The sequence below is a fragment of the Littorina saxatilis genome, linkage group LG1, assembly GCF_037325665.1.
Source record: "Littorina saxatilis isolate snail1 linkage group LG1, US_GU_Lsax_2.0, whole genome shotgun sequence".
NCBI classification, from domain to species: Eukaryota; Metazoa; Mollusca; class Gastropoda; order Littorinimorpha; family Littorinidae; genus Littorina; species Littorina saxatilis.
The window spans coordinates 86,065,232-86,092,828 of NC_090245.1; the positions used below are offsets into that span (position 1 = coordinate 86,065,232).

Below are 27,597 nucleotides of genomic sequence, written 5' to 3' on the forward strand. Positions count from 1 at the left end.
ATTAAGACCTGATTTTATCAGATTTGTTGATGTCTTAAAAGGGGGTTTCCACTGTACCTCAGTCGCCATTCTGCCACAGACTCCTGTGGTTCCTGCAGACAGTGGGCATATTTCTGGAACTCATTGCAGAACAGGATGCAGCCAGCATCAGGGTCCTGGACAAGACGCCTCAGTCGTGCTGCAAGACGCCGACTGCCTTCGTGCTGCACCTGTCAAGTAAAAACATACATCTAATAAAAAGACCAAAAAATACTGTACTCACATGTTTGACGAAGACGAAACGAATAACAAATCACGACGTTTCGACCACTAGGGTCTTCCTCAGGCACAAAACGCAGAAAAAAGAAGAAGACAGACGACAGAACAGAAAGAAGATTACACATGAGTACAGTATTTTTTGGTCTTTTTATTTCTCTCTCACATGCACAGTCACCATTTATCAGCTTTTGTCGTACACCTAATAAACAAACTCCGGAAATCACCCCTCCTCCTTTGTATCAAAACAAAAATATTTAACACAACAGCAACCAGTTTAGGTAAATTCTTCATCTAATTTTTGTCAGCCTGGTGCTGACTTCATCAGGATGGTAAGGATAAGTTCAAGACTTTGGTATTAATATTCCAATCCACTTTCACCTTTGTATTCAATTTCAAGTATGACTTGATGCCTCAAAGTTGCCATTTTAGCCTATGTGTTTATTCTTGCATGCTTCTATATATATACGACTTGTGTCTGTGTGTGTGTGTGTGTGTGTTCGCGATTCACGGCCAAAGTTCTCGATGGATCTGCTTCAAATTTGGTGGGCATATTCAGGTAGACCCCGGACACAACCTGGTCGATGAGAATTTTCAACACGTGCTCTCAGCGCGCAGCGCTGAACCGATTTTGGTTCCACCTCAGCTACCCGGGCCCCCATACCGACACACCAAAGCCGCTGGACCACATCACAACGCCAAAGTTCTCGGTGGATCTTTTTCAAATTTGGACACCGTATTCAGCTACACCCCGGACACAATATCATCGATGAGATATTTCAACACGTGCTCTCAGCGCGCAGCGCTGAACCGATTTTGGTTTTTGTGTTCATTTCACCATTACAAGTAACTCTTCCTTATCTTCTCCAGTGTGTTGCGTTTATCTCCCTTCCTTCGTGTGGCTTCAATCCATATTCCCGTTTCTAAGTTACTATTTTTAGAATGTCACTGCGCTGTCCAGAACGCTTCCCTTGCACCCGTAAGTTGTTCTTACTGTCAAAGTGAAAAGGTCGAATCAATTTATAGCCACGCGAAAAATACACTCCCACCTATCTCCATATATTTATAGATATAGATATACATATATATATATATTAGGCTTCTCTGTGTGTGTTTGTGTGTGTGTGTGGGCAAAAACCTGTGTATTGTAGAGTTCTGTTTGTGATGTGGTCTAGCGGCTTTTGTCTGTCTGTATGTTCTGGCATTTGAGAAGCCACAACAGATAATAAAGAGCTAAGAAATAAGCTCTAAAAATCTCAAGATGTTCTTACTGTCAAAGTGAAAAGATCGAATCAATTTATAGCCACGCGAAAAATACACTGTCACCTATCTCTATATATTTATAGATATAGATATACATATATATATACGGCTTCTCTGTGTGTGTGTGTGTGTTTGTTTGTGTGTGTGTGTGGGCAAAAACCTGTGTATTGTAGAGTTCTGTTTGTGATGTGGTCTAGCGGTTTCGCCTTCAAAGGTGATTGTGGTGAACCGCCACGCTGTCTGTCTCTGTCTCGCGATTCACCCCGGCGAATTCACCATTCCCAGTAACTCTTCCTTATCTTCTCCAGTGTTTTGCGACTTCGTGTGGCTTCAATCCATATTCCCGTTTCTAAGTTACTATTTTTAGAATGTCACTGCGCTGTCCAGAACGCTTCCCTTGCACCCGTAAGTTGTTCTTACTGTCAAAGTGAAAAGGTCGAATCAATTTATAGCCACGCGAAAAATACACTGTCACCTATCTCTATATATTTATAGATATACATATACATATATATACGGCTTCTCTGTGTGTGTGTGTGTTTGTGTGTGTGTGTGGGCAAAAACCTGTGTATTGTAGAGTTCTGTTTGTGATGTGGTCTAGCGGTTTTTGTCTGTCTGTATGTTCTGGCATTTGAGAAGCCACAACAGATAATATAGGGCTAAGAAATAAGCTCTAAAATTCTCAAACCCGTTTGACAGGACTTCGCCTTCAAAGGTGATTGTGGTGAACCGCCACGCTGTCTGTCTCTGTCTCCTCTAGTCTATATATATATACGACTTGTGTCTGTGTGTGTGCGTATTCGCCATGCACGGCCAAAGTTCTCGATGGATCTGCTTCAAATTTGGTGTCCATATTCAGACACACCCCGGACAAAATCTGGTCGATGAGATATTTCAATACGTACTCTCAGCGCGCAGCGCAAACCGATTTTGTTTTTTTTGGGGGGATCAACTACCATAACTCTTCCTTATCTTCTTCATGTCTTCAGCATTTACCTCCCTTCCTTCGCTACGCTACGCGGTGTCCAGAATGCTTTCCTTGGTACCCGTAATTGTCCTCACTGTAAAAGTGCAAAGGTCGAATCAATTTTTAGCCACGCAAAAAATACACTGTCATCTATCTCTATATATCTATACATATAGATATATATATATACGGCTTCTCTGTGTGTGTGTGTTTGTGTGGAAAATACCTGTGGATTCTAGAGTTCTGTTTGTGATATGGTCTGGCTGCTTTTGCTGTGTCGGTATGTTCTGACCTTCCTCTGAGAAGCCATAACAGATTAAAAAGGGCATAGAGATAAGCTCTAAATATCTCAAACCTGTTTGAGTGGACTTCGCCTCCGAAGGTGATTGTGGAGTTTCGGCACTCGGTTACGGCCCGCGGATATTCCCATTCCGTTACTATTTTTAGAAGGTCACTACACTGTCCAGAACACTGTCCTTGCACCCCTAAATTGTCCTCACTGTAAAAGTGCAAAGGTCGAATCAATTTATAGCCACGCGAAAATTACACTGTCATCTATCTCTATATATAGATATATATATATACGGCTTCTCTGTGTGTGTGTGTGTGTGTTTGTGTGTGTGTGTGGAAAACACCTGTGGATTCTAGAGTTCTGTTTGTGATGTGGTCTGGCTGCTTTTGCTGTGTCGGTATGTTCTGACCTTCCTCTGAGAAGCCATAACAGATTTAAAAGGGCATAGAGATAAGCTCTAAATATCTCAAACCTGTTTGAGTGGACTTCGCCTCCAAAGGTGATTGTGGAGTTTCGGCACTCGGTTACATTCGTCGTCGACAATGATGGAACACGACATGATATGAGCAGGAATGGCAATATGGCCTCTGAATCATTTTAGAGAATCTGGGTAGGACCTAAGCTTGGCGGGTCCATGGTTCGGACCCGGCGAAGCCGGCGTACGGTGCGCCACTCAAGCCGGGTATTCGGCTCTACTTCTTCCCGGCGAAGCCGGCTACCCGGCAAAGCGGGTATTCATCTAGTGTTTGTATATATGTCTAAGAACAGTAGACGATGTTGGAAAATATCTGTCCAGTTTGTATGAGGGAATACTCTTGCTTTAATTGAGGCAAGCTTTCAACGTGTACTCCTTGTCCACGTGCTTTAGACACACCACTCACTTGTGACTGGCCTATAATGTCATGTACTCAATAACACACAATTGACTCAATAAAACCAAGAGTTTTCACTCTTTCACAAACCATACAAACCTGAGTTATTTTTTTAACATTGTCTATTCTTAGACACATGTACAAACAAGCATGCAAGAATAAACACATCTGCTAACATGGCAACTTTGAGACATGAAGTTATTCTTGGATACAAAGTTGAATAAGGGGGTAAGGGTAGTGCACTCCTTTGTTACATGGCTCAAAACCTGATGTGATCTTGAAATAAGACAAGGGTAAATCAAGAAATATTCCTGAGTGAAGATCACCAAAGTCTACAAATGTGTCAAGCGTCAATGCTCAAGCCATGAGAACATCTAAACAAAATGTTTATCTTATTCAAGCATTGTACACACACTCAAACACATTTACCCCCCCCCCTCCCCTCACCAAAACACACACTAACACTATATATGCCCACACACACAATCTCTCTCTCCTTGGCTTAAGCCTACATTCTGACTGTACTCACACAATGTGCGGCTGTCTGTGTGAAGACCACACCTTGCATTTCAGTAAGTTCAAACAGCTCCAAATAGTCTTTGGCAATCCGACACTCAGGAACAATATAGTGACTGGCACCATTGGGCAGCAAAGCATCTTGCGTAAATAAACAAAAGTCACATGTCATTTAATTTTCAAAATATGTTAAATGTAACTGACGTCATTGATTCGCCCTATATTTTGCATTATACTACAGTCTTTCACATAGTATCTGCATCACTCAACAGTCTAGCTGACAACTATGAAGAATATCAGTGAATACATTTGTTTTGGTTTTGTTTGTCAGCTCCAAATGCCATGCACTCTGGGACTTCTTGTGAAATAGCTCACATTTTCAGCTTACATTTTCAAGCATGACTTGACTCAAGTAGTCTTGTATTTCCTACAACTTTTGTTGAAATAGCTTACATTTTCAGCTTACATTTTCAAGCATGACTTGACTCAAGCAGTCTTGTATTTCCTACAACTTTTGTTTTACAACCAGAATCTCAGATCATAATATAAGCATGTTTTGAGCAGCAAGGTATTCAGAGGAACACCTCTTTTAACTAACTTAAGACCCCCGGATTTAATATTTCCCCCATCTTCCATTTTAACTTTTTAAACTCAGTCCTTGGTTTTTCATAGTTTCTGTTCATACACAACCTTTGTAAATTTACCTCCATTTCAAAATTCCTTCCTTTTCAAGGCCTGATTATCTCAGATATGTGGGGGTCTCATAAGGGGGTTCTACTGTACCAGAAAGGCAAAAGGCAATACCAGAGTCATTCCTGCAGCCAGCAAGACACATGGGACTGAAGCAAGGCACATCAGGACGCAGGTAAACCTCTCTAACAACTTTCAGAGGGCGCCCTTGTCCACTGCGCAGACTCAAGCACCGCTCAGCCCGCTCCTCCCACGTCTGCTGCTCCGTCATTCTTTTCCACTTATTTCAGCGAAAGTAAACTGTCAGGGTACTGCACACTGCAAAAATCCAGGGATCAGGTATAAGTATTAAGTTAAGGTACAGTATGCGCAATTAAAGTTGCCTTTACCCACATATATCTATATATATAATACGACTTGTGTCTGTCTGTCTGTGTGTGTCTGTGTGTGTGTGTGTGTGTGTGTGTGTGTGTGTGTGTGTGTGTGTGTGTGTGTGTGTGTGTGTGTGTGTGTGTGTGTGTGTGTTCGCGATGCACGGCCAAAGTTCTCGATGGATCTGCTTCAAATTTGGTGGGCATATTCAGGTAGACCCCGGACACAACCTGGTCGATGATAATTTTCAACACGTGCTCTCAGCGCGCAGCGCTGAACCGATTTTGGTTTTTCTGTTCATCTTCCCAGATCCATTCCCAGTAACTCTTCCTTATCTTCTCCAGTGTTTTGCGTTTATCTCCCTTCCTTCGTGTGGCGTCAATCCATATTCCCGTTACTATTTTTAGAAGGTCACTGTCCACAACGCTCAATCCATATTCCCGTTACTATTTTTAGAAGTTTTCCTTCGTGTGGCGTCAATCGCGTACGGTGCGCCACTCACCCGACAAAGCCGGCGTACGGTGCGCCACTCACCCGGCGGTGTCTTGACTGAAATACAAGCCATATAAAAACAAAAACACTCGTGTTGTAACCTCTCAATATATAATGCATGCTGTCACAATATCAGGACAAACACACTGTTCATACCTCCTGGATAAAATTGTGTACACTTTAATACCTCAGATTCAGAATCTTGACATGGCTATATGTTTACGTGAACTTTACTGGAACACTGGTTGCATGATCAATGCAAAAAAGGCTAAAAAATAGTAAAATTAAGGCATGACAACTGACACTGACAGCTTAAATAAACCCACGATACTTCAGTTTTAGACCCATTTTAGCGTATCACCAACTCATGTCCCTACCACTGTAATAGAAACAGTTTCTGTGAGAACGTAAACTCCCCCTTTAGTTTTTAGTTTTAGACCCTGAAATCGGGCGCCACGGCAAATAGCGAAAAGCAATAGCTTGCCTACCAACCCACCACTGTTTTGATACTATCCACTTTATCTTTCTAGGGAAATTACTAATTAGGCGCACCAACCAAAATGAGGATCGTTGCCCTGAAAAGGGATTTCCTCACGAACGTGAAGAAGAAGAAGTAAAGCCGGATCTTCAGCTAAAACAAAAGAAGCTTTAGGACCTTCACTGCATACGGCTTTATGTAGATTGTCTAAAAGCTAAGATCTTGATATTATCGCTTGATTTGAAGTGGATCCTTTGCTAGCCCAATCGTCTGCGCTCTCAGCTGGGTCTGCTTTCTTTTCGGACACTGCCTGAAAATTTATCGAGAGTGACGTCCCTTGCTAGACACGACCACAGGCGCCCAACCGGGCGCTCTCTGCTTCTACCCTCTTTGGGCGCTCTTGTAGTCAGGCCCACTGTGTTACTAGATCACAAGAAAGGAAGTATATAGCGTGTTCCGGCCCATCTCCAGCAAATGTAAACCAGCACTCGGATCTGCCTCAAACTTTGGCACCTATTTCCTCATCCATTTTTTGCTTAGCAGGCAAAATCACGTTCTGATCTGTTTATAAAATGAAATAATTATTGTTGAAAACTGACCGTCGGATTGCAGTTTTTCGTCGAAGAAACTGTATGAAAAGAAATTTGAATGGGGAACTACTCTTGTCGCCAGACACAGTATGAGAGTTACTTGCCTTGGAACTTGCTTGCTGGGTGATCGTTAGATTCGAGTCAAGTCAAAAAACAACCGAACTCATTGTTTTTATATGGAGATTCATAATTATGTTCAAGTTTGTATGTGATAGTTTAAATGCGGTACGTTCGGTTTTTTGGGGTTTTTTACAAGAATTTATATCGCGCACATATCTCACAGGCATGGGAATTGTCCGCCGAAAGGCAAATTTCCGCCGAAATATTTTTTTGTTCCGCCGAAAAAGCAAACTGAGTGTCCACCGAAAAAACAAGAAATTCCTCCGATAGGAAAAACACCCCCGTTGGTCAAAGGGAAATAACCATTCTCACTGCACCCATTCTCACTGCCACCAACTGAGAAGGTTATTTCCCTTTGACCATGAATATGTTTCTGTATAAATCCTTGTAGAATCTTAATCCAGCAATAACTCCCTAACCGTGTGTTTGACTGGTCCCAATTTTTGTAAGGACCGTCTCAGGAATGTATAGAACCTGTTCACCAAGTTTGGTGACGATCGGTCCGTTCATTCTTGAGATCTATATGCGAACACAAACACACAAACAAACAAACAAACAAACACATCGAGTGAAACCTATACACACCGGGGGTGTAATAAATGGGGGAGGCAAAAATGGTTCTAAAAACTGAATTTAATGGCAAACTTGGAGCTCAGATGACACCGAATTGCACCATTTCGGTTCTTAGAAGAGAAACAATTTCCGGGGGGGGGGGGGGAGGGGCATGCCCCCGGACCCCCCTAGTAAGGTAAGGCGATTCGCGCCGTCGACTTAGCTATTACTTACAGATTTTCAGCCTTTTTTACTTCTTTCAATTCCCATGCCTGATCTCACCACGTAAGGCGACTCAAGGCGCATGTTTTCTTTGCTCCAGAGATGTATATTTCGTACATTAGAGCGTTCGAAACTTTTCAGTCGCAAAAGTAGTGCCGACACAGAACAGCTTTTCAACCCATGCGCTATCGAGGATTCAGGCTGTTGCTGGCTCGTTATTTGTTTGGTTGCTGGATGTTTATCGAAAAATAACTAGCTCTACAAGTTTACAGAGGTAAAGAAGCAGAGGGGGGAATAAATAGTTTTATTGTGCTTGGTCGACTTTGAAAATATGCTCAAAATGAAGAATTCCGTTGTTTGGTAATCAGGCTTTAAATGTACACAAAAGCCCGTGGCAGAAAAGAGAACACCATATCGAGTTTTGAACACCATATCGAGTTTTGAACAGGCAAATGACCTCCGTAACACGTGACGCTATAACTCCTGTGTCTCTGTCACAAGCAGCGGTAATTATTTCGTATTATATGCAATCATTGCAAGCGCCTGTTTTTGTGCTGTCGTTTACCTGCCCGGTGAGACGACTAGCACTCGTAGTTTTCGTGCGGCACGGTTTTCTCTAAATTCTAGTGAAACAGGTGTATCTCAGGTGTGCTGTAGTGAGCTATATATTCAGTTGAGTGTAATTACACCCCCGGTATAGGGGTGTGTATAGGTTTCGGTCGATGTGTTTGTTTGTGTGTTTGTGTGTTTGTGTTCGCATATAGATCTCAAGAATGAACGGACCGATCGTCACCAAACTTGGTGAACAGGTTCTATACATTCCTGAGACGGTCCTTACAAAAATTGGGACCAGTCAAACACACGGTTAGGGACTTATTGGTGGATTAAAATTATACAAGGACTTATAGAGGGACATCTTAATGGTCAAAGGGAAATAACCATTCTCACTCAGTCACTGCCACCAACTGAGAAGGTTATTTCCCTTTGACGGGGGTGTTTTTCCTACCTCGGAGGAATTTCTTGTTCTTGTTGTAGCCGTTTAAAGGGCTGGTAGTCTGCGTTCCAGACTGGAATCCGTTCTTCAATTGAACGTTACTTTTGCTTCCACAGAGCAAAAGGGAGCTGTCTTCATTGACAGGGGAATTTCGTGTATATATGCTTTCATGCAACCAGGATGTGGTGCGTAATTCTTTTCTATTGTTTTATGTGTAGTTTAGGCTGCTTGCGTGGTACATGTTTGTTGTTTCGTGTCTGTGCGTTTCCTATATGTTCAGGCTAGTTAGTCAGGTATTTCGTTTAAAGAAGGTTAGTTTTATTAGTATTGTTAGTTATGTTAGTTATCAATTTTGAATATGGTCTGTGCATTATGATAACTTGTGTATGTAACAAGACTTAAAGCTATTTTCGTCTTGTTACATGGTTGCATAACTTCTGCCAATTATTAAACATGTAATGAATTGGTAGAACGTTCATAACATATGAAGTATTTGTGCGAGTGTGTGAGAGTCATAGAGGCTTTGTCCATTCTTTCCTGCATTGGGTTTGATATATGGGAACGGATAAGCGATGTGAGTTAACCATGGACTAAGCGCAGTGTTAACCATTTCAGGTTGCGGTTTCTTCTTGAGGAGTGATGGAGATGATCCGCCAGCCCAGTCAAGCTAACTCATTCTACTGCTGAGGGCTGCTATGGACTCGCTTCGCATGGAACTCGTTCTACTGCTGAGGGCTGCTATGGACTCGCTTCGCATGGAACTCGTTCTACTGCTGAGGGCTGCTATGGACTCATTTCGCCAGGAACTCATTCTGCGTTCGTGACGTCATTCGTCTTCGAGGCATCTACACCCAGGATCTCGCTTCACTTCAAGTCACTGTCAGACCTGCTGGATGGTAACTTTTCCGCTAAATCCGTCCCTAAAGATAACTCATGCAGGAAGTGTAATTTCAGTGTAAGATGGTTGATAGCAAGAGGGTGTGTTTGCGAGATGGAGATTTGATGTGAGTGAATGAGAGTAATTAGAGTATAATCGTTAATTATCTTTGGCAAGGGATTGGGTTTATTTGATGTGTAAATGTGAGTTTTGTGTATGTTGTTTTGTTCAAGAAATGTATAAACTTCATTTACTGGGTTTTGTACATTTTACAGTTTGAGAGAGCGAAAATTCTGTGAGTTTGTGGATGACAGACTGCGCATATATATGTGTGTGTGTGCATATGTGTGTGTGACAGTCTCTAAGCACTTTATCAGTTTGCTTCTGCATGACGTCAGGGATTCACTTTGGAAGAGGTATTCAGAGACTCCTCTTCAATTTGAATACTCCGACCTCGGTGACACAAGAGTTTAAAGCGAGGAGGAATAATATGTGTTTTTTTTCTTATTTCGTTTTGTTCTTGAGGCAAATTCGTGCCTCTTTTCTTTCGAAACAAACATATTATGCTCAAATAAAGTTGGACGCGGATTCAAAGCGACAGAGCTGTCAAGACGTTTGAGGTAGACGGCACGCAATGTGGAATAACCAGAATACTCCATGGCATCCTGTGTAATAACAGGAATATGATACGCTCGTTGTTTTTGAGTCACTTGAGAAAAAGTGACTCTATGTAATCGGTCAGTGTTAGTCTGTCCGGCCGGCCGTCCGGCCGGCCGGCCGTCCGTAGACACCACCTTAACGTTGGACTTTTCTCGGAAACTATCAAAGCGATCCGGCTCATATTTTGTTTAGTCGTGACCTCCAATGACCTCTACACTTTAACGATGGTTTCGTTGACCTTTGACCTTTTTCAAGGTCACAGGTCAGCGTCAAAGGAAAAATTAGACATTTTATATCTTTGACAAAGTTCATCGGATGTGATTGAAACTTTGTAGGATTATTCTTTACATCAAAGTATTTACATCTGTAGCCTTTTACGAACGTTATCAGAAAAACAAGGGAGATAACTAGCCTTTTCTGTTCGGCAACACACAACTTAACGTTGGGCTTTTCTCGGAAACTATAAAAGTGACCGGGCTCAAATTTTATGTGAACGTGACTCCCAGTGACCTCTACACTTTGACGTCTGCTTTGGTGACCTTTGACCTTTTTCAAGGTCACAGGTATGTCTTGAAGGAAAAAAATTGAAATATCATATCTCTGAAACTATTCATCGGATTTGATTCAAACTTTATAGGATTATTCTTTACATCAAATTATTTACATCTGTATTGTGTTGTGAATAGCAATTTCTTCCTGTCCATCTGATGCCTCATATAATATTCAGAACTGCGAAAGTGACTCGATCGAGCGTTTGCTCTTCTTGTTTGTTTCAGTGTGTGTGTTTTTATTTACCAAATATTAAAAAGCTCACTTTCGCTCGCATTTCCATATATATATATAAACAAAACTCGTGTAAACCTGGTTTTACACAGCAAGTCATGTAGTATTCTCTATGACTTCGAGCACACTGCACAACAAAAAGCCAATATGATACCAGTACTGTTTTCCTTGAACAAATACATTTTAAAACACAGTGGAAAGAATTTCTTTGTTTCATGATATTACTCAAGACTGATCGTATTTAAAAAAGAGAGAATAGAAAACTTCAAACTCGCAATACATATCACTGCCTAAAATCCCCTAGTCTAATATAGATATGGAAAAAACAATATTCTATCCTGGACGAAAGATCTCCTAAAGCAAAACATGTGACTCCAGTGCTTTGAACAACTGCTGCTCCTTGGCCTTCCTCCTCCGCTCCAGCACCATGTTCAGGTTGTAGAGAAACGGGTTCAGCGCCGAGTTGAGCGGCAGCACCAGGATGGCCATGGCCACGTTGAGCTCACCAGGGATAGGAACATCACCAGACGCCAGCAGACCCAGCAAGCCGATGGGAAACCAGCACAGAAAGTCGGACACAGCGATGGTGATCAAGCGACGGGCAATGTTGACGTCTTGGTCTTTCCTCACCGAGTCTGTCCCTAAGCTCATCCTGTTGGCCCTGATGGAACTGTAGATGAAGATCTGCCCAGCAGCAATCAGCAGAAATAGGACAAAGTTGAGAACGATCATGATACCAAAGGAATAAGTGCGACCGGCAAAGCCAGTCCTGGTGATGGGCAGGGGGATGCAGATGCCTGTCTGACTGTAGAACTCCCAGTGTTGGGTGAGGGGCACAGCCGCCAACATCATCCCAACCAGCCACGTCACTGCACACGTCACGTGGGCCGTTGTGTTGCTGAAGTGTAAACCGCTGAGAGGAAAGCGCAGAACTAGGAACCGATCCAGGGTGATAAAACACACGATGAAGGCAGAGACTTCACTAGACAGAAGAGAGAGAAATCCAGCCACCTTGCACGCTGCGCTGTTTCTCCAGTAGATGTCCTCCCACAAGTAGATACCTCGGTAAAGGTGGTCAGCAAGCCCGATAATGGCCAGGTACACCCCCATGACAAAGTCCGACACACACAGATGGAACACAAATACACCAAAGCCTGACTTGCTTCCAGTCTTCCAAACGAAAATTCTGGCAAAGAAGCTGCCGAGATTCCCTAGGACAGAGAAAGCAGAGAAGACTGCCAGTGCCACTCGGTACAGATCAGACCTCAGCAGTGACTCGCAGGAGGATACCTCATCAAAGGGAGCTCTGCAGTTGTTCAGACTGAAGCCAGCTGGTAAAGTGGCCGAGCAGCACAGCTTGTAGTTATCTGCATATAATTGCTGAAGATGCTCCTGGTCTTTTAACACATCCTTCTGGATGTATATCAAGGGGCAACCACGAATGTCCAACACTTTCAACATGTTCAACGCCCGGAACGTTCCTGTGACTCTTTGGATTCCATTGTGGGAGAGGTTAAGAAAGGACAAGTCTGGAAATATCTTCAAGACATCTGTGTTAAATTCTCGCATAAAAATGCGAGAAAAGTCTAGACTGGATAACAGAAAGGGAAATCTCAAGGATACATTGCTATCGACTGATAGCAATACGATCAGTGGGTTACCTGCCAAACTCAACTCACGAAGATTGGGAAAGAACGTTAGGTCTGTAGTGGTAATGTTACGAATGTTGTTGTCACTGAGATCCAGACTGCGTAGATTGGGCAGTGTGACGGCTGCTAGTTGAGACAGACCACACCTGGCAAGGCTTACGTGAACCAACATCAGGTTTTGTGTCAGATTGAGTAAAGTTAGACCGCTCTCCCTGGCGTCAAGATAGCGAAGGTCTGTGAAAGTATACACAGGGAAATCCCGTGGACACATGAACACCAGCCCGAGGCACGTGCAATTTGTCGGGCAGGTCAGGTGACAGTAAAGCTCGTCGTCGTACAGCGGGCACTGCTTCAGTCCGTCACACACGTGCAGAGCGTGCAGGCAGATGGTGGAACCTCTACACCTGTACAGCCCGGGACAGGTGTAGGAGCTGCAATCCTTCTCATCCTCCCCATTCGGACAGTCCGTGACGCCATTACACCGGACAAACACGGGCAAACAGAACCCGTCCCCCGGACACTGAAAGTGGGTCTCTGGACAATACGGAACTCCGACGGGATTGGTTGGAAGCGGTGTCATGGTGACGCTGATTCTCGACTCTGATGTTGGATCCAGATGAACCACGGCAGGAGGAGGAAGTGAAGAATACAGGCCAGTGGCATCCGTGTGTACTATGCTATTCACACAACCGAGCTGGTCTATTCCGTTAAAACAGTCGCTCTGACCATCACACCACTGGTCCAGTCTGATACACTGCAATGTTTCACATGACCACTTTGCAGTTATTCGGATTTATCGTTTTTCTGTTTAACTTTAATTACCACAAACAGAATCGCTACAACGCATGGTATCGAACGATTAAGGCGGGGTTCACGAAAAAAAAGCAACCTATAAAAATGCTATAATACATGTAACTTCTGCATCTGTTCAACGAATTACTTCATATTGAGTGCATTAACTTCAGCTTATGCATGATCAGTATAACAAATGTCAAGTTCGTAGGTCAAATCAGTGTTGTTCCCAGACACAGAGGAGAATAGGTCATTTGGACCTGGATTCAAGATCTATATCAGTAAAAAAAAATAAATAAAAATAAAAAATTAAAAAATGTGTCAGCAGACATCCCTTTTGTCAAACTAAAGAATACAACACTCAGAACAATGCATTAGCAGAAGTTAATGTACGCTAAATATGAAGTAATTTTATCAACATGTGTAAAAGTTGTTGGCATTCTAGGAGTGGAGTTTTTTTGTAGGTCACCCTGTACACAAACAAGAGAAGTAACTCAGTGGAAGTAACCCAACCTAACCCTCACGAAGAGTGCACTTTCTTGGCCTATTTTACGGCATTGAATTAAACTGTTAAAACAATTGCTTTTGCAAAGTAAAGGCAATCCTCCTGCGATCTAGCATTCATTTGTACCGCAGAGTCTTATGGTATAACTTCGGAAGCAAAGGCAAAACAAGGAGGAGGTCTTGGGACATATGATTATATGTGTTCTGCGCGTTCTTAGAATCCGGTTTCATTCTAGAATGGACCGGGTCCAGGTTGGAATTCTAACCCTGCGCAAGTACAGGGGTGCCATTCTAGAATGAAACCCTTGTTGCTGGTCCATTCTGAGGAAAGTTGACATGCGTGAAGCAAGGGGGCCGTAATGTTTGTAGGTAAGACAGAGTTGTCTTCCCTTGAATTATCTCCACCTGCACCTTCCCTTTGATAAAATGGGGCTGATTTGTCTACCCCTGAAAAAATCCTTTGGCGATCTTGCGATGTCATGTCATGTCAAGAAAGTTGACACTCCTGAGTACGCAATAAACAAAGGCAGACCATAGCAAGGGGGACTACCAGGGCGGTAATGTTTGCAGGGCAGTTGTTTTTGTGATGAGAGCCGGTTCGGCCGCTTGCAATGTCAGCGCTGTCTCCCTCTCGGAAATGTCCGTTTTTTTGACAATTTTTTTGACAGACAGACAGACAGACAGACGGTCAGACCGACTAACCGACAGACAGACCAACAGAAGGACAGAGTGAGTTATAGAGCTGTTGTCACAGGTTTAAAAAAAAAAGTTGACATTAACAAAAACAGAAATCAACAACTTTTGTCTGGTTTTATAATATTATGGGAAAACATTGAAAGCAATTCATAGTAGTAGTACTACCACAACAAATACTCTCAAAGGGGAATTCCATGCCTAAAAGTTTGACAGTTTTTATTTAATCTATCAGAATCCCTGCTTCCAAACTGTGATATGCCCACGTTTCAAACTCTTCATGTATATGAATAAGATTAAAAGTTACAAGCGAGATCGGCAAAACACTGTCAGTCCGAAAATTTCCGTTCGTAGCGATCAGTGCTGAGTGTCTCTCAAAATCGTAATCACTTTCAGAACATCACAATCCCAATTCCCGATGTCTTTGAGTAAAGTGTAAAAAACCCGAAAAAAACACCCAACCAAACACACAAAAAACAAAAACAAACAGAAAATCCAGTTACAAGCGAGATCTGCAAAACACTGTCAGTCCGGAAATTTCCGTTCGTAGCGATCAGTGCTGAGTGTCTCTCAAAATCGTAATCACTTTCAGAACATCACAATCCCAATTCACGATGTCTTTGAGTAAAGTGTAAAAAACCCGAGAGAAAAAAACCCAACCAAACACACAAAAAACAAAAACAAACAGAAAATCCACATTTGTGGCTTTGGCTGTGTGATAGTCTAACTGAAATGACTATTCCAACTTGGACCCAAATTCCAACCTTGCGCACGGCCGATTCTAGAATGGACCAGCAACAAGGGTTTCATTCTAGAATGGCACCCCTGTACTTGCGCAGGGTTAGAATTCCAACCTGGACCCGGTCCATTCTAGAATGAAACCGGATTCTAAGAACGCGCAGAACATATGCACACTGGATTTTTCGGTTGAAACACTGTGCACCAACCCCACCCCAACCCAACAAACTGAGACTAAACTAAGGATACCAGGGTTTCTGGGATCAGAAAATCATAACACCCCTCCTACCTCATAGTAATTTCAGAAATGATTCGGTTAACAATTTCAGAAATCGCTCTGTTGTAAATCCACTCACAGAAAGCCAAAGCAAGCAGAGAGAGGGCGCACATAACACATAAGATCAGATACACATTTAGAAACAGCACCTGTTTGCTGGATCCACACTGTAGAGGCGTGCTTCCTGAACAAGGTTGAAACTGACAGAAATCTTCATCAGAGTTGTCGCTGCATTCCTGGCGATGATCACACAGCAAAGTGTAAGGTACCTGCTGCACCCCGTTGTCACAGGTGAAACTTGGAATTTCTTCCTGGACAGGTTTTTTAATTGCCGTGAAGTTGTCGCTGAGGTACACCTGTAAAGACGGACTCTGGCAGGGCAAAAATGGAAACGTGACGTGTTCGTCTTGGCATGCCAGCACTGGTAATGGGAAATCTTGGTTTTTGGGGGGAACCATTTCGATTTTCAGAAACGGCTCGTGTTCTTTGGACGATCCAACTTCACATAAAGGCTGAAAGGCGATGCCAGTGGGATATCGACAGTGCACGTCAAGATAGATATGTTCATAGTTGTGTCTCGAACCGAATCTGCCGCAGAGGTATCGAAGTGAGTCGGTGTCCATGAGGTAGGAGGGATGATAGGCCACAGTGTTGTCAATCCACATTCCAATAAACCCGTAGCTGAAATACCAGAAAGTAGCTGAAATACCAGAACGTAGCTGAAATACCAGAACGTATACGGATGTTTCTACCACACTGAAAGCTCTGCATTTCACGAAAAAGATAATCCGCGGCCGAGACTGAAAGAGCTGACATTCTCGAGCAAAACGTAGCGGCCCGTATTTGCTTGAAGTGACAAGCTAGCATAGCGCAGAAGCGTATAGCGCTTTTACAGGAAAGCGCGCTTTGGCTGTATTCTTTTTACATTCAGTCAAGTTTTGACTAAATGTTTTAACGTAGAGGGGGGAATCGAGACGAGGGTCGTGGTGAATGTGCGTGTGTGTGTGTGTCTGTCTGTGTGTGTGTGTGTGTGTGTGTGTGTGTGTGTGTGTGTGTGTGTGTGTGTGTGTGTGTGCGTGCGTGTAGAGCGATTCAGACCAAACTACTGGACCGATCTTTATGAAATTTGACATGAGAGTTCCTGGCTATGATATCCCCATACGTTTTTTCTCATTTTTTTTTTTATAGATGTCTTTGATGACGTCATATCCGGCGCGCTTTTCGTGAAAGTTGAGGCGGACTGTCACGCCCTCATTTTTTAACCAAATTGGTTGAAATTTTGGTCAAGTAATGTTCGACAAAGCCCGGACTTCGGTATTGCATTTCAGCTTGGTGGCTTAAAAACTAATGAGTGAGTTTGGTCATTAAAAATCGGAAACTTGTAATTAAAATTATTTTTTTATTAAACGATCCAAAAACAATTTCATCTTATTCCTCGTCATTTTCTGATTCCAAAAACATATACATATGTTATATTTGGATTAAAAACAAGCTCTGAAAATTAAAAATATAAAAATTATGATCAAAATTAAATTTCCGAAATCGTTTTAAAAACTATTTCATCTTATTTCTTGTCGGTTCCTGATTCCAAAAACATATAGATATGATATGTTTGGATTAAAAACACGCTCAGAAACTTAAAACGAAGAGAGGTACAGTAACTTGAAGCGTGCTATGAAGCACAGCGCAACCGCTGCCGCGCCAAACAGGCTCGTCACTTTCACTGCCTTTTGCACTTGCGGCGGACTACGTTCAGTTTCATTCTGTGAGTTCGACAGCTACTTGACTAAATGTTATATTTTCGCCTTACGCGACTTGTTTCTTCTTTACTTTGTGAGCTTGTTTTTAATCCAAACAGAACATTTCTAATTGATTTTAAATCAGGTAATGATAAAAAATAAAATGAAACCATTTTTGGATCGAATACTAACATTTGGATTTTATTCAAAATGTTGAGATTTTAATCACCAAACTCATTAATTAATTATTAAGCTTCCACGTAGAAATACAATCCCATAGGCCGGGCTTCGTTGAAGATTGCTTGACCAAATTTCAATCAATTTGATAAAATATATAACAAGTCGCGTAAGGCGAAAATACAACATTTAGTCAAGTAGCTGTCGAACTCACAGAATGAAACTGAACGCAATGCAACGCAGCAAGACCGTATACTCGTAGCATCGTCAGTCCACCGCTCACGGCATAGGCAGTGAAATTGACAAGAAGAGCGGGGTAGTAGTTGCGCTGGGAAGGATAGCACGCTTTTCTGTACCTCTCTTCGTTTTAACTTTCTGAGCGTGTTTTTAATCCAAACATATCATATCTATATGTTTTTGGAATCAGGAACCGACAAGGAATAAGATGAAAGTGTTTTTAAATTGATTTGGAAAATTTTATTTTGATAATAATTTTTATATATTTAATTTTCAGAGCTTGTTTTTAATCCGAATATAACATATTTATATGTTTTTGGAATCAGCAAATGATGGAAAATAAGATAAACGTAAATTTGGATCGTTTTATAAAAATCATATTTATTTTACAATTTTCAGATTTTTAATGACCAAAGTCATTAATTAATTTTTAAGCCACCACGCTGAAATGCAATACCGAAGTCCGGGCTTCGTCGAACATTACCCGACCAAAATTTCAACCAATTTGGTTGAAAAATGAGGGCGTGACAGTGCCGCCTCAACTTTCACGAAAAGCCGGATATGACGTCATCAAAGACATTTATTGAAAAAATGAAAAAAAAAGTGTGTGGATTTCATACCCAGGAACTCTCATGTCAAATTTCATAAAGATCGGTCCAGTAGTTTAGTCTGAATCGCTCTACACACACAGACACACACACACACACACGCACATACACCACGACCCTCGTCTCGATTCCCCCCTCTACGTTAAAACATTTAGTCAAAACTTGACTAAATGTAAAAATGAGGGCGTGACAGTGCCGCCTCAACTTTTACTAAAACGCTGGATATGACGTCATCACAGAAATTTCTCAAAAGAAGGGGAAAAAATTACTTCTGGGGAAATCATACTAAGGAATTCTCATGTGAAGTTTCATGAAGATTGAATCGCTCTACGCACACACACACACATATATCTATATATGTAGAGGTTACATGCCGAGTCTCAGTGATTATTAAAAATAATGGTCGAAGTTAGCGGATCATGAAAAATGCGAGCTTCAGCGAGCTTTTTCATGACCGCGAACTGAGACCATTATTTTTAATAATCACTGAGACGAGGTGTGTAACCTCTTTATTCCTCCTTTCTTCAGTTATTCAAAGAAAACAGGAGTTTTTGTGCGAAAGTTTGATCGAATCCGAATCACTCAACCAGTCAACCTGCGCAGGCGATCGACTAATGCGCGGTTGTATAGTTCCGTGCAAATCATTCCATTCTGTTTACACTTCTTGTCAGTTTCCCTGTTTTGGACTAAAATCAAGTACACAGATATGCTGTTATTCTGCTGTGGCGGTAAAGGCAGATATTGTGTGTTCTTTTTATGTTTTAGTATCGCTTAAGATAATGTTCTTTCGTCAAATGGGACTAGCAGACGAACATTTGCACCCGTGTTCTAACGTTAATTACTGTATGAAGTTCAGTTTTCTGGGGAAAATAGTGTATGAAACCGCTTTATGTTGTTTAAATTGATGAGATGTGTGCATTTGGTTGCGTGTGATCTGTTTATAAAATGAAATATTGTTAAAAACTGACCGTCGGATTGCAGTCAGTGTTGTCGAAGAAACTGCGTTAAAAGAAGGGGAACTACTCTTGTCGCTAGAGTATGAGTTACTTGCCTTGGGAATTTGCTTGTGATGAACGCTTTGTGCACGGCAGATCTAGATTCAGAAAACAACCGAACTCATGGATTTTATATGGAGATTCATGTGTTCAGGCCTGTAGTTGTTAATTTAAATGCGGTATGTTTGTATTGTTTGCTCCAGAAATGTATACTTCGTACATTAGAGCGTTCGGAACTTTTCAGTCGCAAAAGTAGTACCGAAACAGAACAGCTTCTCAACCCATTGCACTATCGAGGATTCAGGCTGTTGCTGGCTCGTTATTTGTTTGGTTGCTGGGTCATTATCGAAAAATAACTAGCTCTACAAGTTTACAGAGGTAAAGAAGCAGAGGGGGGAATAAATATAAATATATACGATCGCGACTTGTGTGTGTGTGTGTGTGTGTGTGTGTGTGTGTGTGTGTGTGTTCGCGATGCACGGCCAAAGTTCTCGATGGATCTGCTTCAAATTTGGTGGGCATATTTAGGTAGACCCCAGACACAACCTGGTCGATGAGAATTTTCAACACGTGCTCTCAGCGCGCAGCGCTGAAATGAATTTGGTTTTTCTGTTCATCTTCCCAGATCCGTTCCCAGTAACTCACGCACACCACCACCACCACTTGCTTGTGCATGTAAGCCTTGTCATTGAACACACATAATTATTTGTTTTTACATTCAGTCAAGTTTTGACTGAATGTTTTAACATAGAGGGGGAATCGAGACGAGGGTCGTGGTGTATGTGTGTCTGTGTGTGTGTGTGTCTGTGTGTGTGTGTGTGTGTCCGTCTGTCTGTGCGTGTGTGTGTGTGTAGAGCGATTCAGAGTAAACTACTGGACCGATCTTTATGAAATTGTACATGAGAGTTCCTGGGTATGATATCCCCCAGACGTTTTTTTTCATTTTTTGGATATTGATGACGTCATATCCGGCTTTTTGTAAAAGTTGAGGCGGCACTGTCACACCCTCATTTTTCAAGAAAATTGATTAAAATATTGGCCAAGCAATCTTCGACGAAGGCCGGACTTTGGTATTGCATTTTAGCTTGGAGGCTTAAAAGTCAATGAATCTTTTTCTTCTTCTTGTCGATCACTCAGATGGAAACGCCGGTTCTCCGCGCAAATGTTGCCGTGCGCTGTAGGTCGTCCAGACGTTAATTAATGACTTTGGTCATTAAAAATCCGAAAATTGTAATTAAATTGTTTTTTATAAAACAATCTAAAATTGCGTTCATCTTATTCTTCATCCTTTTCTGATTCCAAAAACATATAAATATGTTATATTCGGATTAAAAACAAGCTCTGAAAATTAAAAATTAAAAAAATTATAATTAAAATAAAATGTCCGAAATCGATTTAAAAACAATTTCATCTTATTCCTTGTTGGTTCCTGATTCCAAAAACATATAGATATATGTTTGGATTAAAATCACGCTCAGAAAGTTAAAACGAAGAGAGGCACAGAAAAGCGTACTATGCAGCACAGCGAAACCACTACCGCGCTAAACGGGCTCGTCAGTTTCACTCCGTTTTGCACAAGCGGCGGACTACGGTCATTGTGAAACAATGCAGTGCGTTAACGCGTTCGGTTTCATTCTGTGAGTTCCACAGCTTGACTAAATGTAGTTATTTCGCCTTACGCGACTTGTACTTCTGTAGATGTATTCTCCTTTGTTAGGTCGCTGTCATGTTCCCATCCTGATCATGTGCACGGTACAATCGCAGCTTCGAGGTAACGAATTATTGTTCAAATTTGCTTTAAACATGCGGGTTTTTTGGACGTTTAAAAAAAAGGTTGCCAAATCGAGTTGTATTTTCGCGACAAAAACAACTTTCAAAAACTTTGATGTTTGGGAAAAGACCATCCCTCCACTTGATCACATAACATTGCAAAGAAACTGTATGTTGAATACGTGAAGCGCCTTTCTCAATGAACAGAATTGTTACATTTAGTCAAGTTTTGACTAAATGTTTTAACGTAGAGGGGGGAATCGAGACGAGGGTCGTGGTGTATGTGCGTGCGTGCGTGTGTGTGTGTGTGTGTGTGTGTGTGTGTGTGTGTGTGTGTGTGTGTGTGTGTGTGTGTGTGTGTGTGTCTGTGTGTGTGTGTAGAGCGATTCAGACTAAACTACTGGACCGATCTTTATGAAATTTGACATGAGAGTTCCTGGGTATGAAATCCCCAGATGTTTTTTTCATTTTTTTGATAAATGTCTTTTATGACGTCATATCCGGCTTTTCGTGAAAGTTGAGGCGGCACTGTCACGCTCTCATTTTTCAACCAAATTGGTTGAAATTTTGGTCAAGTAATCTTCGACGAAGCCCGGAATTCAGTATTGCATTTCAGCTTGGTGGCTTAAAAATTAATTGATGACTTTGGTCATTAAAAATCTGAAAATTGTAAAAAAACACATTTTTTTATAAAACGATCCAAATTTACGTTCATCTTATTCTCCATCATTTGCTGATTCCAAAAACATATAAATATGTTATATTTGGATTAAAAACAAGCTCTGAAAATTAAATATATAAAAATTATTATCAACATTAAATTGTCGAAATCAATTTAAAAACACTTTCATCTTTTCTTGTCGGTTCCTAATTCCAAAAACATATAGATATATGTTTGGATTAAAAACACGCTCAGAAAATTAAAACAAAGACAGGTACAGAAAAGCGTGCTATCCTTCTTAGCGCAACTACTACCCCGCTCTTCTTGTCAATTTCACTGCCTTTGCCATGAGCGGTGGACTGACGATGCTACGAGTATACGGTCTTGCTGAAAAATGGCATTGCGTTCAGTTTCATTCTGTGAGTTCGACAGCTACTTGACTAAATGTTGTATTTTCGCCTTACGCGACTTGTCTATTCTTGTCCAACACATGATGGTTGTGCAGAATAAAAATGATCGGGGACAGCTTTAGCCTCATTTTTTTTAAAAAGGTTCTATATATCAATTCGGATCCCTTACAATAATCGGTCATAAAAATAACTGTCATGTACTACAAACATGTTATTACTTGGTCATGCTAGTGACCAACGTAATTAGTTCATTACCATCCTTCGTCTGGGATCGATGTCACCCATATCAGATTATCAGAATTACCAATGAATAGCTAGATTCCCTGTTATTGTTGTCAGAATCAAGATTAAAAAACCCAGTCATCATTATCACCATCATTATCACCATCATTATCATCATCTTCATCATCATCACCTTCTTCTTCTTCTTCTTCTTCTTCTTCTTCTTCTTCTTCGACATTCCATTCACCAACTATCATCATCATCATCATCATTATCATCATCATCATCATCATCGTTCAATTTGTCATCGCGTTCTTCAGTTTGCGTGTTGTCTGTGCCCTTACATGGATGGCATCACTGTGGAAATAGTTGCAATTCCAAACGGGACTTCTTTCTGCCAAAGCCGCCAGTCTCTCAAAGCCCGAGATACGGTAGTCCACTCGGCCACAGAATTCAGCACAGGAAGGTCACCTGCAATTGCCAAATGATTACAGACCGGTGGTCGCTTAGCCTTGTGTTTATCCTACATCCTGTACTTGCGTGCTTAATTCTGCCCCAAGCTTCCGGGAGTCGAAGTGTCCAAATAGACGTTTTCCGGAAATAACTCTGGCAGGATTTTCAACGGTCTGGAAGAGTAAGAGCCCCGTTACCCCGGACACGCTTTTCACAACATCCGGACCATGTTCCACGCTTCCGATCGGGACGAACAACTAACTTAATGTGTACGCTATGCAACGTGTGCAAAGTATGATACAATTTTCTTTCCAAAATATTTTCATGGGAGCCAGGAATCGCCACCGATGGCTTGCTGATTACTAGAAGTGTACGCTAACCACGTGTGTTTTCCTAAACGCACGTGACCGCAAGCCTAACCCTCGTGATCTCGATCAAAACATTGTGAGGCGATCACAACGTGCCAGGAGAATTTCCGCAAAAAATTGTTAACTCCGATGAACTCGTGAACGCTGATTTTCGAAAGAAAATGGTATCATATTGTGCGCGCACTGCACAACGCACATTGGAGTTAGTTATTCATCCCGATCGCAGGATAAACTGCCGATCGGAAACGTGGAACATGCTCCGGATGTTGTGAAAAGCGTGTTCGAGGTTAAGGGGCTTGTACTCTTCCAGACCGCTGAAAACCCTGAATTATTTTCGAAAATCGTCTATTGGGGGCGCGTCTTTTGGAACCTCGATCTCTTCCAAAGCATCGTACACATTCTTGCTGCAACAAGGGAGTTTATGGTAAGTGCAGAGGGGAAAATTTCTTCATGCGGATTACTCATGCAACTCATTTGCAAAGCCAATGCCCACTAACCTGTTAACCATCTGACTGACCTATCACCGTTGCTTACAACCCCCCTTTGTCTTACCGAGATCCTACCCACGCTTTCTGTCTCCACGTTCCTACCTGTAACTGAACTCGACACATTGTCCCCGTGGACAGTACCCACCAACCTCTCTCCCGGTGAAGCCCCGCAAAGTAGGCCTACTCTATTTTTTATACAGCTTTCCTGTTATTTTTTCCAGTGCATTTTACATTTAGTCAAGTTGTGACTTAATATTTTAACATAGACGGGGAAACGAGACGAGGGTGCAGGTGCTGGTGTGTGTGTGTGGAGCCACTCAGAGAAAACTACAAGACCGATCTTCATGAAACTTTACATGAGAGGTACTGCAAATAATATCAGCAGACGTTGTTTTTATTTTTGATAAATGCCTTTGATGACGCAATATCCAGCTTTTTGTGACAGTTTATAGGCGGCACTGTCACATCCTAATTTTTCGATCACATTGAAATTTGGGTCAAGCAATCTTCGACAAGCCCGGACTATGGGATTGCATTTCAGCTTGGAAGCCTACAAATTAATAATGAGTTCGGTCATTAAAAATGTATCATTTCCTGATTTCTAAAATGTATAGGTATGTTATGTTTGGATCAAAAACAAGCTCAGAAAGTAAAACAAAGATAAACAAATTGAGAAAAGCGTGCTTTCTTGTAACGCGCTTTACACTACTTCGATATACTGGCTTGTCACTTCAAGCGATTAACAAGCCGGGCGCGGTTTATCGGCAACACTATTGTCGTTACATGCCGCAGTGCGTTCAATACCATTCTGTTAGTTAGACAGATTGACTAAATGTATAACTTTCGCTTCACGAGATTTTTTTTATAGTATCTTCAAGGAAAACCATCAACATTTACATATGTTCAACCTCCACTTTATATGTTTAAATAATTGGTGAGAATAATGAAAAATATAGGTATATTATAAAATAAACGTCCCCAAAGTGACCACGAGCAGCAACCTTAATTAAAATCTATTACGTCAAAAGCAAAAAGAAGCTAAAATAGGATTTATATCGTTACGGGTAAGTTCTCAATTTTCCTCCTGAGGAAACAGCAAACACACACAAATGTTTCACAAATTAAGTTTGTCGCGCTGACTTTTGTCATAATGAGAAGTGAAAAATTATGTACCTGTCTGCCTGTAGTTTGACTCGAATTTATTTACATGATATCCACACGTGTGAAGAGAAGGTTTATTAACACATGGGTGGTGGTTTCTTTTTTTGTGTGTGTGGGTGGTGGGTTGTTGTTTTTTACATTTAGTCAAGTTTTGACTAAATGTTTTAACGTAGAGGGGGGAATCGAGACGAGGGTCATGGTGTATGTGTGTGTGTGTGTCTGTGTGTGTGTGTGTGTAGAGCGGTTCAGACTAAACTACTGGACCGATCTTTATGAAATTTTACATGAGAGTTCCTGGGTATGATATCCTCACACGTTTTTTTCATTTTTTTGATAAATGTCTTTTATGACGTCATATCCGGCTTTTCGTGAAAGTTGAGGCGGCACTGTCACGCCCTCATTTTTCAACCAAATTGGTTGAAATTTTGGTCAAGTAATCTTCGACGAAGCCCGGACTTCGGTATTGCATTTCAGCTTGGTGGCTTAAAAATTAATTGATGACTTTGGTCATTAAACATCTGAAAATTGTAAAGAAATTATTGTTTTTATAAAACGATCCAATTTTACGTTCATCTTATTCTCCATCATGTTCTGATTCCAAAAACATATAAATATGTTATATTTGGATTAACAACAAGCTCTGAAAATTAAATATATAAAAATTATTATCAATTTTTTTTTTCGAAATCAATTTAAAAACACTTTCATTTTATTCCTTGTCGGTTCCTGATTCCAAAAACATATAGATATGATATGTTTGGATTAAAAACACGCTCAGAAAGTTAAAACGAAGAGAGGTACAGAAAAGCGAGCTATCCTTCTCAGCGCAACGAATACCCCGCTCTTCTTGTCAATTTCACTGGCACTGCCTTTGCCACGGGCGGTGGAGTGACGATGCTACGAGTATACGGTCTTGCTGCGTTGCGTTGCGTTCAGTTTCATTCTGTGAGTTCGACAGCTACTTGACTAAATGTTGTATTTTCGCCTTACGCGACTTGTTTCTTTTTACATTTAGTCAAGTTTTGACTAAATGTTTTAACGTAGAGGGGGGGGGGGGGAATCGAGACGAGAGTCGTGGTGTATGTGTGTGTGTGTGTGTGTTTTGTGTGTGTGTGAGTATATGTGTGTGTGTATGTGTGTGTGTGTGTGTCTGTCTGTCTGTGTGTGTGTGTGTAGAGCGATTCAGACTAAACTACTGGGCCGATCTTTATGAAATTTGACATGAGAGTTCCTGGGTATGATATCCTTGGACGTTGTTTTCATTTTTTCGATAAATACCTTTGATGACGTCATATCCGGCTTTTTGTAAAAGTTGAGGCGGCACTGTCACACCCTCATTTTTCCATTAAATTGATTGAAATTTTGGCAAAGCAATCTTCGACAAAGGCCGGGGTTTGGTATTGCATTTCAGCTTGGTGGCTTAAAAACTAATGAGTGAGTTTGGTCATTAAAAATCGGAAACTTGTAATTAAAATTATTTTTTTATTAAACGATCCAAAAACAATTTCATCTTATTCTTCGTCATTTTCTGATTCCAAAAACATATACATATGCTATATTTGGATTAAAAACAAGCTCTGAAAATTAAAAATATAAAAATTATGATCAAAATTAAATTTCCGAAATCGTTTTAAAAACTATTTCATCTTATTCCTTGTCGGTTCCTGATTCCAAAAACATATAGATATGATATGTTTGGATTAAAAACACGTTCAGAAAGTTAAAACGAAGAGAGGTACAGTAAAGCGTGCTATGAAGCACAGCGCAATCGCTACTGCGCCAAACAGGCTCGTCACTTTCACTGCCTTTTGCACTAGCGGCGGACTACGTTCAGTTTCATTCTGTGAGTTCCACAGCTTGACTAAATGTAGTAATTTCGCCTTACGCGACTTGTTCTTTTTTGAGGGTGGTGGTTTCTTTAACGTATGTGGGATGAAACGGAATTGCTAGGTTATCATAAGTTTTCTCATTTCTCCTGAGTATGGAGCTAATGGTGGCTGTGGTTGGGGGGAGGGGGTAGAGGGAGGGTGGTTGAAGTTTAGTTTGTAAACGTGGGATGAATTTAGGTTTGGATAACAAAATGGATTGATAAGCCTGCAAGTCACAGTGGAGCCAAGGTCCAGTCAATAAGTAGGAAAGCATCCTTTTCTTGAACACTATTCTATGGAGCTAAAGCAGCAAATATTTTGTATTTGAATCACATTACGTAAGACACAAGGTGTGTCGTATAAGCCTTTGCTCTTCTTGTCTAATAATTGTATAGTTCTTTCGTTCATACCTCCACTTTCCTGACAGTAGCGGCGCACGGAACTCCATTTGTATTTGCCGATGTCTTCTATCATAGGGAGAAAGTAGAAGCAGGAGCCCGCCACCGAGATGTTTCCAAGACCACAGCCGCTGAACGGACAACCAATCTCGTCTTTGCCTGATACACACTGAACGTCAAGGTCACATGCAAAGTGGTTCCGGTAGAGTTGCCAGTCGGGAACGGAGCAGTTCCACTGAGTTTCACTCAGTCGTCGCGGCGGGAGAGACACTGTCTGTGAAGAGCGCATTTGTACCAAACACAAATTTGGAATACAGCCGCACTCGCCTAAACGAAACACGCTTAAGCAAAAAACTCGGATATCAGAAACCAAAACCAATTCCCCGCCAGACCC

General features: G+C 41.4%; 2 protein-coding genes across 2 annotated transcripts in view; both read right to left on the reverse strand.

Annotated features, from left to right (window-relative positions):
* Window positions 1-6,490, reverse strand: part of LOC138982519 (DIS3-like exonuclease 1) — a 31,115-nt gene extending 24,625 nt beyond the window's left edge. The window contains exons 1-4 of the mRNA XM_070355824.1: window positions 6,276-6,490; window positions 4,970-5,173; window positions 4,179-4,306; window positions 58-209 (exon numbers count right to left, since the gene is read on the reverse strand). Of these exons, the coding sequence (XP_070211925.1) occupies window positions 58-209; window positions 4,179-4,306; window positions 4,970-5,126 (437 nt within the window). The 5' untranslated portion in view covers window positions 5,127-5,173; window positions 6,276-6,490. The remainder of the gene's footprint in view (window positions 1-57; window positions 210-4,178; window positions 4,307-4,969; window positions 5,174-6,275) is intronic.
* A 4,859-nt stretch (window positions 6,491-11,349) lies between these two features.
* Window positions 11,350-16,106, reverse strand: LOC138951355 (G-protein coupled receptor GRL101-like). Its single transcript, XM_070323005.1, has 3 exons — window positions 15,798-16,106; window positions 12,717-13,398; window positions 11,350-12,524 (listed from the first exon to the last, which is right to left on the reverse strand). The coding sequence occupies exons 1-3, from the start codon at window positions 16,104-16,106 to the stop codon at window positions 11,350-11,352; spliced, it is 2,166 nt and encodes a 721-aa protein (XP_070179106.1).
* Between the last annotated feature and the right edge of the window lie 11,491 nt (window positions 16,107-27,597).

What these genes read in the sequence shown, in the direction of transcription:
- LOC138951355 (XM_070323005.1), bottom strand. Translation starts at nt 16,106, where the DNA reads ATGGTTCCCCCCAAAAACCAAGATTTCCCATTACCAGTGCTGGCATGC. An exon ending in AGTGTGGATCCAGCAAACAG is followed by an intron (nt 13,399 to 15,797) that starts GTGCTGTTTCTA and finishes GAAACATTGCAG; the next exon opens with TGTATCAGACTGGACCAGTG. An exon ending in TCTCAGTGACAACAACATTC is followed by an intron (nt 12,525 to 12,716) that starts GTAACATTACCA and finishes AGATATTTCCAG; the next exon opens with ACTTGTCCTTTCTTAACCTC.